The following is a 14,745-nucleotide window of genomic DNA, read 5'->3' on the forward strand; positions in this document are numbered from 1 at the left end:
GTGGACAGCCACTTCAAGTAGTTAGAGGTCACTCCTGTATTCACTATGACTACTGCTAGGACCATTCAGGTTCTGCGCAGCATCTTTGCAACACATGGGCTCCCTGATGTCATAGTTTCAGACAATGGGGCTCAATTTACTTCTGCAGAATTCCAGTCCTTTTTAAGGGCTAATATGATTAGGCATGCCACCTCAGCTCCTTTTCACACAGCCTCTAACAGCCAAGAGGAATGCATGGTCAGAACGACCAAGGAATCCTTGAAGAGGATTGCAACTGGCAACTGGCACCCTAGGCTGGCAGATTTCTTACTGTGCCAATGCACCATGCCCTACACTTCTACGGGAAGAAGCCCAGCAGAATTAAGATGGGGGCGGTGCTTGATCACAAAGCTGGATCACTTACATCCAGACAGGGTTGCTTCACAAGCACAGCAGCCAAAGGCCCCAAGGCACTTGCAAGTTGGCGACCTGGTGTGGGTGCAGAACTACAGGCAAGGTTCACTGTGGGTGGTAGCTGTGGTTTGTAAGGTGTCAGGGCCACTCTCATATGAAGTGGTCCTGGAAGATGGTCATGTGCTTTGCAAGCATATTGACCAGCGTGATGGAGAATAGCAAACCAGCCGCTAGCTCATGACTCTGTTCAGGGGGAGGGGAAACATGATTGTGATCATGCATCCGAGTCCCAAAGCGAGGGCGAGACTTTTCGATTGCCTAACAGAGAGTTTGCAAATGGTGAGATTGCCTCTAATTCAGGCACTTTGGCTACAGGACAATGCCATCAATTGGCTCCAAATGTCAGTCCGGTGGGCCCTACTCCACCGTGGAACACTGGCTCAGGTCTACCAGGACAGACCAGCCACAGAGAGATGGACATAGGCTTGGGTCTACCTAGTCAGACCAGCCTCCAAGAATCGGCTCTACCCATGACGAATGGAGCACACAGCCCCGGTCTACCAAGCCTGGAAGACGAGCTTGTAGACCAGGAGCTAACGGCAGCTCCGAGACGTTCAGAGCAGGCAAAGGTACTTAAATTACTACATAAGATTTCTATCATTGTAAACTTGAATGCTTATGTATTTTTCCCATTGGAACAGTATAATGTTTATGCACAAGGTTATGTTATTTTGCCATTGGAATAATTGTAAAGTTTTTGCACAAAGAGAAAAGGCTCTGTAAGTGTAAATGATCTAGGGGAAGGGGTGTAATGTATTGAGTAAAGTCTGAGAATTGAGATGCTGAGAACTATGGAAAAAACAGTTCACTGGCCACATGGCCAACAAGCCAGTCTTTCTGTCTGCAGATTACTTATTATGCATTTAAGTGGGAGAATACTGTGTTCCTATTGGCTGCCGCCTTTAGGCTAAGTCTATAAATATGGGTGGAGCATTTGGTTGTTAGTTTCTGTTTTGACTTTAAATAAGGAGAGTTGTTTTTCACCTACTGCCTCTTCAATGTCATATCGAACAGAATACTTAACAGTAACTAAATGGTTGTTGCTAGAAAACATGTTGTTTACTATTCTTGTAACAATGACTATTCCCTCCCCACTCCTCAACAGAAAAATGATTCTCTTCTAGTGTCTCCCAGACTCTCAACAAATATTTCTGCTTTTGAAAACTCCCTGTAATCCTTTCTTGGTTCTCCAGATCTATAAAAGATTCATTCAGTCTTGGAAGTGGCCAGTTTCAAATCAAATTTGTCATACAAAAACAAAGCTAAGCAACCATAAACCTATTGTTACCATATAGCCATTTTTAAATTCCTGAGCAACTTTCTCCATGTACTTGGATCGGTTCCCAAAGCTCTTTTTCAGTGTTTTGCAACCTGCTAAGATCCTGATTGCTATGAGGAATATACAAAGGAATAGTGGCATTGCACAATAGCATCAGTCTACATGTACTACAACTATTGTTGTTGTTAGTTGCGAAGTCGTGTCTGACCCATCGCGACCCCATGGACAATGTTCCTCCAGGCCATCCTATCCTCTACCATCTTCTGGAGTCCATTTAAGCTCATGCCTACTGCTTCAGGGACTCCATCCAGCCACCTCATTCTCTGTCGTCCCCTTCTTCTATTGCCTTCAATCTTTCCCACTATATATTCCCATATAAAGATACAGCACTATTCTTCTATGAAAAATTAGTAATAATACCCTTCTTTTTTCCTTTTACCTCTATAAATACATACATACAATATATATATATATATATATATATATATATATATATATATATATATATATATACACATACTACATACATATAACCTCAGAAAACATATATATATATATATATATATATATATATATATATTATATATAGTTTTCTGAGGTTTTCGCGGGTATTTGTATATAGGTCTTTGGTTGTTCGGGTTTTCTCCCGCGTAAAATTGAAGTGTTGGCAACGTTTCGACGAAGTCACATTCGTCATCTTCAGGCTGGTGTTTTTAGCTTCTATGAAAGGACCTATGAAAAACTTGAAGTCCAAAGAGCTTCCATTTTATGTGACCTCGCATTCCTACGTAACTGCCGAGATCAAAATCTAATCCCCACATGTTTCCAACTGAAATTCCACTCCAACTCTGCAGCCACCAAACGGATCCTGAAAAGAACAGAATTGGCCCTAATCAGAAATGAACTTCACACAAAAAGATTCCTCCTAGACCGAATTAACAAAGATCTCCTCACACTCCACCTCAAACTCAGCAACAAGATCCACCCCGCACTTTGGGACAAATCCAAACAACTCGCCGTCTGGAGAGCCGAAACACAGACCACCCTCAAGACAGATACACACACCAACAAACTCCGAAGACTACAAGAACGCCAGAAACAAACCCCTCCTCCCTCACAGCCACACATGAAACAAACAGTGCATAACATCTCAGATAGGATCCTCACCAAAGCCGAAACCAATGTCCTTTCCAAAGGATTCAACTTTGCAGTCGCTCCCAAACACATCCCCACTGAAACCATTATATGTGAAGTTGAAACCAGCCTGACCAAAATCAACCCCGATGACGCTAACAAAATCAGACTCAAAATCACCAACATCCTCTGCACCAGCAAGCCACCCAAAAGCAACTTACCTAAAGAGGAACAGACAGCACTACGTAACCTGAAAGAAGACACCAGCATAATAATCCTACCAGCAGACAAGGGCAACGCCACGGTGGTTATGAACACATCTGACTACCAAACCAAATTAACCAACCTACTCCAAGACTCCACATACAAACCCCTAAATACAGATCCCACCACCTACCTGGAAAAAACCACCAGAACCAAGATAAAAGCCTCCCCCATTAGCGAAGAGATCCAGCAAAGAATCATTCCCAGAGAGAAATCATCCAGATGCCCTAAACTCTATGGTCTCCCCAAGATACACAAAGAAGGAACCCCACTCAGACCTATAGTCAGCTCCATAGGCTCACCTCTACAAAACCTAGCCAAATTTCTCGCCAAACAACTACAGCCCTATGCAGAATCCATCACCTCACACGTAAAAAACTCATTCCAGTTTATAGAGATCATAAAGAAACAAAGCTTACAGCCCAGCGACCTACTAGTGAGCTTCGATGTCATATCCCTCTTCACCCAAGTGCCTATCAAAGAAGCCTTGACAGCTATTCAAAACAAATATAACCCCCCCAAACACATCTTAGATCTGACCAACCACTGCCTATCCAACACATACTTCATCTATAATGGACAAAAATACAAACAAACAGAAGGAGCACCCATGGGATCACCCCTCTCACCTGTCATTGCCAACCTCTACATGGAACACTTTGAAACCCAAGCTCTAGAAAAATCGGATCACAAACCCAAACTCTGGCTCAGATACGTAGACGACACCTTCATAATCTGGCCACATGGGAAAGAAAAACTGGACAACTTCCTCACACACCTCAACAGCCTACACCCCAAAATACAGTTCACCATGGAAACAGAAGCTAACAACCAACTTCCCTTCCTGGATGTCTTAGTCTACAAGAAATCCAATGGCTCCCTAGGACACACCATCTACCAGAAGAAAACACACACAAACCGCTATCTGCACGCTCTCTCACACCACCACCCAGCACAGATCAACTCTGTAGCCAAGACACTCATCTCCAGAACAAAACGCTTAGCTGACGAACAACACCTAAAACCCGAACTACACACTCTCACCAATGTACTAACATCCAATGGATTCCATAGAAATAAGATTACAAACCTAATCCAAAAAGAAACCCCCACTAAAATCCAAGACAAAGAACAAGAAAACGGCAAAGCCCTCCTCCCATACATAAAAGGCACCACAGACAGAATCAGTAAGATCCTCCATAAACACAACATCAAAACAGCATTCTGCACAAACAGAAAAATATCCACCATCCTTAGAAACCCCAAAGATAAAATTGAATTAGAAAATCAAGGAGTATACGAAATCCCATGCACCACTTGTCCCACCACATACATCGGACAAACCAACAGAAGAATAAGTGCACGCATTGAAGAACATAAGAACTCAGTCAAAAAAGAGGAACCAACATCTTCCCTGGTCCAACACCTTAAAGCCACAGGACATGAAATTGACTTTAAAAATACCAGAACCATTGCCAAAAGTGAACATTTTAATAACAGAATAATCAGAGAAGCCATCGAGATAGAAAAACGCCCACACAGCATGAACAAGCGAGATGATACCTCCCGCCTACCAGCCATTTGGAAACCTGCCCTTATTGACAAACGACTCCCTAACCCCAAAATCTTAAACCCCTCTGCAACTCAGACTAACCTGAGCACAACCAAACAGAACACTCCCCCAGCCAATCAGAGCACAGCCAAGCCCCTAACCATTCAGAACACACCTCCACCCAATCAGAACACAGCCAAGCTCCCACCCAATCAGTTCATACCCTCACTGGCAGTTAAAAGGAAGAAACAGCTAAAATCACACATTGCTGCTCAAGCACGAAGCTGAAAGCACCAGCCTGAAGATGACGAATGGGACTTCGTCGAAACGTCGCCAAGACACTTCCAATTTTACGTGGGAGAAAACACGAACAACCAAAGACATATATATATATATATATATATATATATATATATATATATATATATATATATATATATATATGTTTTATGCATATATGTGTTCTATGATCTTCTCCTTGTCAAATATAATTATCAATTTTTGATGAAATGGGAAACAAAAGAGGGAATTGGATTACATGAAGGGAGAAGGAATGGATATAGGAGAAAGGAATATAGAAACACGTCATGCATTCATGATAAACTGGGCTTAGGTCTCTATGATATGATACGGGCCTGGTTATTTTTTAGATTGTTATCTGCATCGCCTAGACACTGCTATGTGCAATTTGGCATGTAGTCCCTTATCATTCTTTATAATATCATTTTCTGAGGTATTAGTCCACTTTATCAATTACCTTTGGTGCATTACACAAGTAGCGCATCATTTCTCCTATATATTGGATCACAGTGACACGGTAACGCCTGCAGTCATCCCAGTAATGAGAAACAGAGAATTTAGATCTCAGAACACATGTAGCCCCTTACATAAACAGAGAGATAAAGTTCAGGAAGTTAGTGTGATCACTGGGTTAGAACCCTGAGCTGAAATGCTCCTGGACTAGATGACCTCTAAGGTCCTTTCCAACTTTACTACTATTATTATTATTATTATTATTATTATTATTATTATTACTATTACTATTACTATTATCTTCCCCCAGTTACTTAAAAATGCCTAAAATTATTTGGATCTGGGACAGTTGAAGAGGACAAAATCAAGATATAAGTAAGATAAATAAATATATAAATAAGAGGTCTTCTTCTCTGCAATTTTCCTGCTCCTGTGAATGTCATTCTTCTGCAATCAAATATCCAAATAGGTTGGGATGTTGACAAGAAATAGGCCATTTAGGTTTATATATTTTTATAATTTATACAGTTGTGATCAGAAAATATTTGATCCACACATCTTTGGTCCACTGATCTATCCACCCACTATTCAATGATTTACAATTGTTTTCTGCTTCTTAGTTTAGCTGGGTAGTCTTTACCACTTTAAGTGGTCCATAAAACTGATACTATGACCTGCCCTAGAATTACCTACTAGGAATAACTGGCAAGAAAGATTTCAATAACTAAATTAGAAAACAAAAAGGGATGTAATTTTCACGTTCTTCCATTACGGAGATTGTGAGTTCAGGTCCTATCTTAGCCATGAAAGCCAGCTGGGTGTGACTTTGGGTCAGCCACTCTCTCTCTTAGCCCAACCTACCTCACAGAGTTGTTGTTGTGGGAATATATTGCCATGTTTAATATATTCGCTGCCTTGGCTTATTTGCAAGAATAATAAAGATGGAATATAAATAAATATAAATAAACAAATGACACAATCGTAGAAAATGAATACTGCTAAAATATCTATCAGTCAGTGAAATTCATGTATACATTCTGGTGGCCTATGGTTAAAACAACAAAAACTCCTCCCCCTCCTCCTCCCCCTCCTGCTGATCCTCACACTCCCAGCATTGACATTCATATCTTGACATGTCCATTTGCTGCCTTATAAGTACATTTATTTGCATTGCAAAACAGCTCCAAGAGAGGGGAGTTTCCTTCTGAATCTGCCAAAAGCCACTTAAAGTGTTCTTGGCACATCTAATTCTTACTAATTTTGAGGTTATATTTATGTTATTTTTGTGTCAGAATACTGGAAATGTACAGGTAGTCCTCGACTTACAACCATAAGTGAGCCCAAAATTTCTGCTAAGTGAAATTTTGTTCCATTTTATGATCTTTCTTGCCACACTTGTTAAGTGAATCACTGCAGTTGTTAAGTCAGCAACACAGTTATTAAGTGAATCTGGTTTCCTTATTGACTTTGCTTGTAAGGAGTTTGCAAAAGGTCATCACATGATTCCAGGACGCTGCAACCATTATAAATATGAATCAGTTGCCAAGTGTCAGAATTTTGATCACATGACTATAGTGATGCCACAACAATTGTGTGAAAAATGGTCATAAGTCCATTTTTTCAGTGCCGTAACTTTGAATGGTCACTAAATGAACTATTGTAAGTCGAAGCCCACCTGTATATCATTACTGTATGAAGGTTGGTAAATAATTGACACCACAGTATAAGCCTTCATATTTTCCTGCTTGGCTCCTCCCATTTTTCTTAACTCCTTCACGCAGAGCTATTATTAGTTTGCTGGGATAAAATCTGGGGCAGGCTACGATGTTCTCCAAACTGTATGATATCTTGATTATACTCTGAGAGTGAAGATCTCTTTATGTGTATTCCAGGCTCCCTACTCTTTTGTGCTTACCCATGTTTATGGTCCCCAGAAGCCCAAGGAGTCCAGCTGAGTGGTACAGTGGGAGTGAAGTATAAATAACATCCTTGTTATGGACACCGGTCAAGTGAAATAGGTACAACCCCATTAATATTTTCTTCTGGGAAATGACAGCAGCTTTGGGGAGTCCTGGAGGAAAGTAAAAAGAAAACAAGAAATAAAGGGTGCAATGAATTGAGAGAAAAAGCAAGAAATAATAATTTAGAATCAATTTCATAGCATGTTTGACTCCATGCCAGACATAGGGATTATAAAATGATCCCTTTTTTGGCATTCACTGGCCAAAAAAAAAAATCACAGATCAATGAACTAAAGCGTTGCCAATTTCCATTCGACAACAGCATCAGCAGCTGACATGACATGATGATTATGACGTCAGGTGGATAGATCAGGATGACATGATAATGATGATGTCTGATGGGCAGGAAGCCTTGCAGATACCAAGGAAAATGACTTGTTAACCTAACCTTGTCACTTGTAACCTAATCCTGATCTAGCTACTAGGCCATGGGTGTCAAACTCACCATGTCACGTGACATCTCATGACATATCACAACTTTTTTCTGTTGCCGGAGCTGGGGTGGGTGCAGCCTCATATGATGCAACCGGCCCGCGGGCTTGCAGTTTTTTTGTATATAATATTTTATTAATTTTCCAGTTTTACATTTGAATATTTAAAAAGCAACGTGGTGACTGAGTTACAATAGTTCAATAACAAAATCTTAGTGCAAATCTCAGGTTACAACATCAAATATTTCTTCTCTTTTTCCCTTAACATTTACTGTCTCATATTCAGGTTAGTACATTTCTAATTATATCATCTCAATAAGAACATCATTATTACATTTATCAATAAATTTTTAGCTTATACTTATCTTAATTATATTCAATCTTCATAAACAATCTACATCCTGTTATTGATTTGTTGCCATTACGGAAACATGGTGGGATGAAACTCACACATGGAACACACAGCTAGAGGGATTTAAATTATTTAAAAGAAACAGACCAAATAAAAGAGGAGGTGGAGTTGCTCTCTATATAAGAAATAACTACATCTTCACAGAAATAGAGTACAACAATGATAAAAAATGTCTTGAATGCATTTGGGTCAATATAAAAGGGGGGGGAAATGACATTGCCATAGGTGTATACTACAGACCACCCAACCAAACAGAGGAGATAGATGAACATTTTGCTAGTCAGCTAACTAAGGTATGTAGGAAGCACATCACAATAGTAATGGGGGACTTTAACTACCCTGACATCAACTGGGAGACAAACTCCGCACCAAGTGGAAGATCAAACAGGTTCCTGGCAAACCTAGCAGACAACTTTGTCTCCCAAAAAGTAGAGAATGGAACTAGGGGATTAGCCATTTTGGATCTAATTCTCACTAACAGAGATGAAATGATAGACGGTGTTGGAGCCATAGGAACCCTGGGAGGACGTGATCATGCAATATTAGAATTCAACATTATAGAAGCACAACCAATAGAACACAGTCAAACTAGAGTCTTGGACTTCAAGAGAGCTAATGTCAATAAACTTAGAGAGGGCTTGGGAAGGATTCCATGGATGAGAATCCTCAAGGGGAAAACAACTCAAGAAGCTTGGGAAATTTTGAAAAATGAGATAATAAAAGCCCTGTCTAGCACAATAACAACAAAGAGGAAAAAAAACAGCTCTCAAAAGAAACCAGCATGGCTGCATAAAGAACTCTCTGACAAATTGAAAAATAAAAAGGACAAGTATAGAAAGTGGAAAGAGGGGAACATAACTAAGTCAGAATATCAGCAAATAGCCCGAGCCTGCAAAGATGAAGTGAAGAAAGCCAAGGCTCAAAACGAACTGAGGCTTGCGACCAAAGTCAAAAATAACAAAAAAAAGCTTCTTTCAACATGTAAAAAACAAGAAAAAAGTGAAGGAAATGATTGGTCCATTAGTGGGTGGAAGTGGCAAGAAGGTGACAAGCAACAGGGAGAAAGCAGAACTATTTAACTCATTTTTTGCATCTGTCTTTACACAAAGGGAAAAAACAGACCAACCTATCAAAAATCGTGCCACAAAAAACAAAACAGAAACACAAGTTAAGATAGGCAAGAAAATGGTTAGTGAGCACCTGTCCAGCCTAGATGAGTTCAAATCGCCAGGACCAGACGGATTACACCCCAGAGTTCTCAAGGAACTGGCAGATGTGATATTGGAGCCACTCAACTATATTTTTCAAAGATCCTGGAGCACAGGGGAACTACCAGAGGACTGGAAAAGAGCTGATGTAGTTCCCATCCTCAAAAAAGGAAAAAAAAATGGATCCAGGAAATTACAGACCTATCAGCCTGACCTCAATACCTGGGAAGATCCTAGAAAAGATAATCAAACAATGAATCAACGAACACCTAGAGGCAAACAAAGTCATACTAAAAGCCAACATGGATTTGTCAAAAATAGATCATGCCAGACAAATCTTATTGCATTCTTTGACCAAGTGACAAAATTAGTGGATCAGAGGAATGCTGTGGACATAATTTACTTGGACTTCAGTAAGGTATTTGATAAAGTAGATCACAACCTACTACTTGATAAGATAGAAAAATGTGGGTAGACAGAATCACCACCAGATGGATCCATAGCTGGCTGACCGGCCGTACTCAGCGAGTGGTCCTCAATGGAACTGCATCTATATGGAGGGAAGTGTGTAGTGGGGTGCCCCAGGGCTCTGTTCTGGGCCCAGTACTCTTCAACATCTTCATCAACGATTTGGATGAAGGGATAGATGGGAAACTCATCAAATTTGCAGACGACACCAAGCTGGCAGGAATAGCCAACACTCCAGAAGACAGGCTTCAGATACAGAAGGATCTGGACAGACTTGAACACTGGGCACTAACTAACAAAATGAAATTCAATGGTGAAAAAAGCAAGGTTCTACATTTAGGCAAGAAAAACCAAATGCACAAGTACAGCATAGGTGGCACCATGCTCAATAGTAGAAACTGTGAGAGGGACCTCGGAGTCCTAGTAGACAATCACTTAAATATGAGCCAGCAGTGTGCTGCAGCTGCCAAAAAGGCCAACACAGTGCTAGGCTGCATTAACAGAGGGATAGAATCAAGATCACGTGAAGTATTAATACCACTCTTCAATGCCTTGGTAAGGCCACACTTGGAAGACTGCATCCAGTTTTGGTCACCACGATGTAAAAAAGATGTTGAGACTCTAGAAAGAGTACAGAGAAGAGCAACAAAGATGATTAGGGGACTGGAGGCTAAAACATAGAAGGAACGGTTGCGAGAATTGGGTATGTCTAGTTTAACGAAGAGAAGGACAAGGGGGACATGATAGCAGTATTCCAATATCTCAGGGGCTGCCATAAAGAAGAGGGAATTAAGCTATTTTCCAAAGCACCTGAAGGCAGGACAAGAAGCAACGGGTGGAAACTAATCAAGGAGAGAAGCAACCTAGAACTAAGGAGAAACTTCCTGACAGTTAGAACAATTAATCAGTGGAACAGCTTGCCTCCAGACGCAGTAAATGCTCCAACACTGGAAGTTTTTAAGAAGAGACTGGACAGCCATTTGTCCGAAATGGTGTAGGGTTTCCTGCCCGAGCAGGGGGTTGGACTAGATGACCTCCAAGGTCCCTTCCAACTTTACTACTATTACTATTACTATTTTTACTCAATTTTTAATTTCTTATCAATATTCCAATTTAATCTTTGATATTTATAATTTTCAGACTTTGGGTAACCAAAATTTCCAAAATTCACTTCATAACAAACTATAATATCCAAAATACATATTTTATCTATTTGAATATTATCTTGTTCTATTTCCTAAGAGTTATATATTTCCCATCATATTAAATCATCTACTTAATAACACAATATCCCCTTTAATAAATCAAAACCATTATATATATTGTTTGAATTAATCAATAAATCAAACATATTCATAATATTTAACTTTATTTTCCCTTTTAAGTCTAATTTTTAAATATTAAGCCGCTAAAATACTTGTTTTCAAGTAGTTTCCAAATATTATAAATCTAATAACCAAATAACTAAAATTCCTCTTATCTCAACATCTCCCTTTAACCCTCTATATATAAAATATAAAATCCCCTCTGATGAGTCAAAATCCCAGTTTTTTTCAACCTTATTCTAGCTTTCTTCTTTTTACCAACTAGGCTTCCATATCAGCGCTTTTAAATCATTAAATAGATCTCCTTCTATTCTTACATATGTTATTTGAATTAAAGAAGACCATTTGATTGCCAGTTTTCTGGAAGGACTTGCCCATTTGTATTTGTTAAATTGTCTCCCTGTTATTCCAGTTCACCATGTTTGCTCTAATATATTTGTCTTCAATTCAATCTGTTCTACTTCTTTCTCAAATTTCTTCTGATTTATATAGAAAGTCATTTCCATTTTCAATGTTGTCACTTCCTTTTCTGGGTTTTCCATCAAGTGTATTTGTTGGTCAATTGAGTCCTCTGTCTTCATATTTGATTGTCCTGCTTCTTCTGTTATCTTCTACATTGTTGGTTCTTTGGTTGTAGTCAAAATTTGGCTTGGTACATCTAAGCTGGCATATTGATCTTTTATTTTAGGTCTTATTTTATCACAAGCTAAAAGAATGCTTTCATGTATTGCTTTCAACGTAGAAAGAATTTTTTCCTGGTCTTCATCCATCTCTTTCATTTATTTGTAAATAGCATTTCTAGTAAAAGTTATTTGTTAAGCAAAAGTCAATAAAGGTTTACATTCACAGTTCAAGTAGGACTTACAGCTAAGTCTCTCACAGATGGTACCAAAGTCAGGAAGGTCATATCTAAGGTCTGGGCTTTGAGACAAGTCTCTTTTTAGGAAACAACAAATTGCAATACCAGGCTTCACCATTAGATGTCACCAATGCCATTTAGACTTTTTTAAGTTCCAAATTTTTCTAATTCTTTTTCCAATTTTATTTCTTTTTTGTAGATAAAAACAAAAGTCTCCAATAGAAATAGAAAAATTTTTGGTCACCAAGTTTCAGGAAAATATAAATCCAATTAGATTAAAGTTGTTCTTTTTAATGCTTGGATTCCCCTGGATAGTCAGACACCGCTATTCTTAGAGCAAAGGGTGTCAAACTCAATTTCATTGAGGGCCGCATCAGCATTGCGATTACCCTCGGGGGCCGGGTGGGTGTGGCCAGGGTGGGTCTGGCCTACTGTGGTAGGCATGGATGGAATGGGTGTGGCCTACTGGGTGGGTGTGGCCAGCTCTACATTATTCGCATCAAGGGTGCCTGTGGTGGCTTGCGCAGGAGTGGGACAGATTTGAGGGTCTCTTGCAGAAGGAGGTGGGGCCAGGACAAGTGCCAAGGCATGGTCCATTGGAGGAGCCTCACTGTTCCTCTCAGGCCATGCAGGGGGGCTGGACAGTGGTGTGGGCTGCCGGGAGCCCTGGACAGCAGAGGTCAAATGCCCAGCCTGGCCCTCGAGCACCCGTGGCACCAAGCCCAGCCCCACTTCCCCAAGCGGGCGCCCAGCTGCACTTACCTCTTCCTCAAGGCTGCTGCTACTGTGCTTGCTCTCCTTACCCAGGTTGCTCATGATGGGTACGAGGGCAAAGTCAGATGGAGGCCCATTCCCTCTCCATGAGAGGAGACCCAGCTTTATATCCAGAGCTTCCTTAGCAATAGGATGGGAGACCCCCAGGATAGGCCAGGAGGAAAGAGCAAGGGGATGGTGAAAGGCAGCAGGACAGGATTAAGGCAGGACTTCCCTCAGACCCTCCCTCTCCTTCTTTTCTTCTTTCCTTTCTTCCTTCTTAAGTACAGAGTGGTGAGAAAATATTTGAGATGAGGGAGGGAGAAAAACAGGCAAGAAATCCAGCTGGGGAGGTGTCACCCTTCATGAGGAATGAAGAAATGCACCATCACTTGGAAGTGGCCAGCACATGGCCCTCATCTACTTTACATATCTGGCTTGGAGGGCTCATGAGCAGTAGGAGAGTCAACATTACCTGCGCAATGCCACCCAGTTTTGGCAGGCAGCGGGGTGCTTTCCTCATAGCGCCAAGAGGCTGAACCGGGTAACGCAAATCCCAAAAGAAGTGTGATGTTGCCCAGCCCCCAGCCTGCCTGGTTTCGGTAGACAGTGGGGTGCTCTCCTCTCAGCACCAAGAGGTTGAGCCAGGCAGTGCAAAGCTCGCCAGCTTTGCACCTTGCTGCCTGCTGAAACTGGCCAGGTTGGGGGCTAGGCAGCATTGCACTTCTCATCAGATTCGCGCCACCCGGCTCAGCTCTTGGCTCTGTGAGAGAGCGCCCCACTGCCTGCTGAATCCAGGCAGGCTGGGAGCTGGGCGGCCTCGCATTTCTTTTTGGATTTGCACCGCTTGGCTCAGCCTCTCGGCGCTGTGAGGTGAGCACCCTGCTGCCTGCCGAAATCACTTCCCCAGAGCCCATCAAGCCAGATATGTGAAGTAGGCGAGGACCATTTGCTGGCCACTTTCAGGTGATGGTGCATTTCTTCATTCCTCACAAAGGGTGACACCTCCCCAGCATGCACCCAGAGAGTAGGGCTGATGCAGCAGGGGTTGGTTCCTTGTTGTTTACAGACGCCCTTGTGGAGCTAAGACTGAATGTGTTTCAGCATACATGGCCACCACAAAATTGTACATTGGCTCCCGGCCAGCCTGGGCCAGGGCCAAGGCAGAGGGGGCTGTTCCCTCAATGTTTCCAGGATGGCTTCATGAGCCACATGAAACCACTTTGCGGGCCACATCCAGCCCCCAGGCCTTGTGTTTTACATGTCTGTCTTAGAGGGTGGTATAGAAATTCCCTTCCCTCTCTTCTAGGAATGCTTCTTTCCCACCCTCCAAGATGGCGGCTCCTGACTATGCAAGGAAAACAAAGCCCTGAAAAATACAATTAAGCAGCTGAATTTATTTTACCTTGATATTTGGGGATCCGAAACTTCTATTTTCACGGGGACCTATCACTTTATCTACAAAAAAGAACTCTATCTGGATAAAAACCTAGCCTGGTCTTGAAAAAGATTCTAAATGCTGTCAGGGACATCTTGTGGCAAAACTTGGTATAGCAAGTAAATACTTTTCTTAAAGAGACCTACTTATAGCCCAGATTTGTCCTTGGCATTATCTAAAAGAGATAAAAAGCTGGGAGAACACCTGGACAAGGAAATTACTTTATAGGTATTGTGGAGGTGAACATTTACTGACTTTTATCTAAGAAATAGCCTTCACTAAAGGACTATCCATAACTGTGTTAGAAATGGAGGAAGACTAGCCAAAATTTAACTATAAACTTATACTTGAAAAAATTCTTGAAGCTACTAAAATAATTAAATCCAGATCGAAAG

The 14,745-nt window shown here is 41.1% G+C and overlaps 1 protein-coding gene across 3 annotated transcripts in view; it reads right to left on the minus strand.

Annotated features, from left to right (window-relative positions):
• Positions 1-14,745, minus strand: part of LOC120314583 (very long-chain acyl-CoA synthetase-like) — a 56,126-nt gene that overhangs the window by 25,930 nt on the left and 15,451 nt on the right. For all 3 annotated transcript variants that reach the window (XM_039357835.1, XM_039357834.1, XM_039357836.1), the window contains 2 exons: positions 7,351-7,506; positions 5,440-5,564 (listed from right to left, as the gene is read on the minus strand). In XM_039357835.1, the coding sequence (XP_039213769.1) occupies positions 5,440-5,564; positions 7,351-7,506 (281 nt within the window). The remainder of the gene's footprint in view (positions 1-5,439; positions 5,565-7,350; positions 7,507-14,745) is intronic.

The sequence above is a fragment of the Crotalus tigris genome, unplaced genomic scaffold, assembly GCF_016545835.1.
Source record: "Crotalus tigris isolate CLP2741 ecotype Arizona unplaced genomic scaffold, ASM1654583v1 scf7180000018954.1357295, whole genome shotgun sequence".
NCBI lineage: Eukaryota > Metazoa > Chordata > Lepidosauria > Squamata > Viperidae > Crotalus > Crotalus tigris.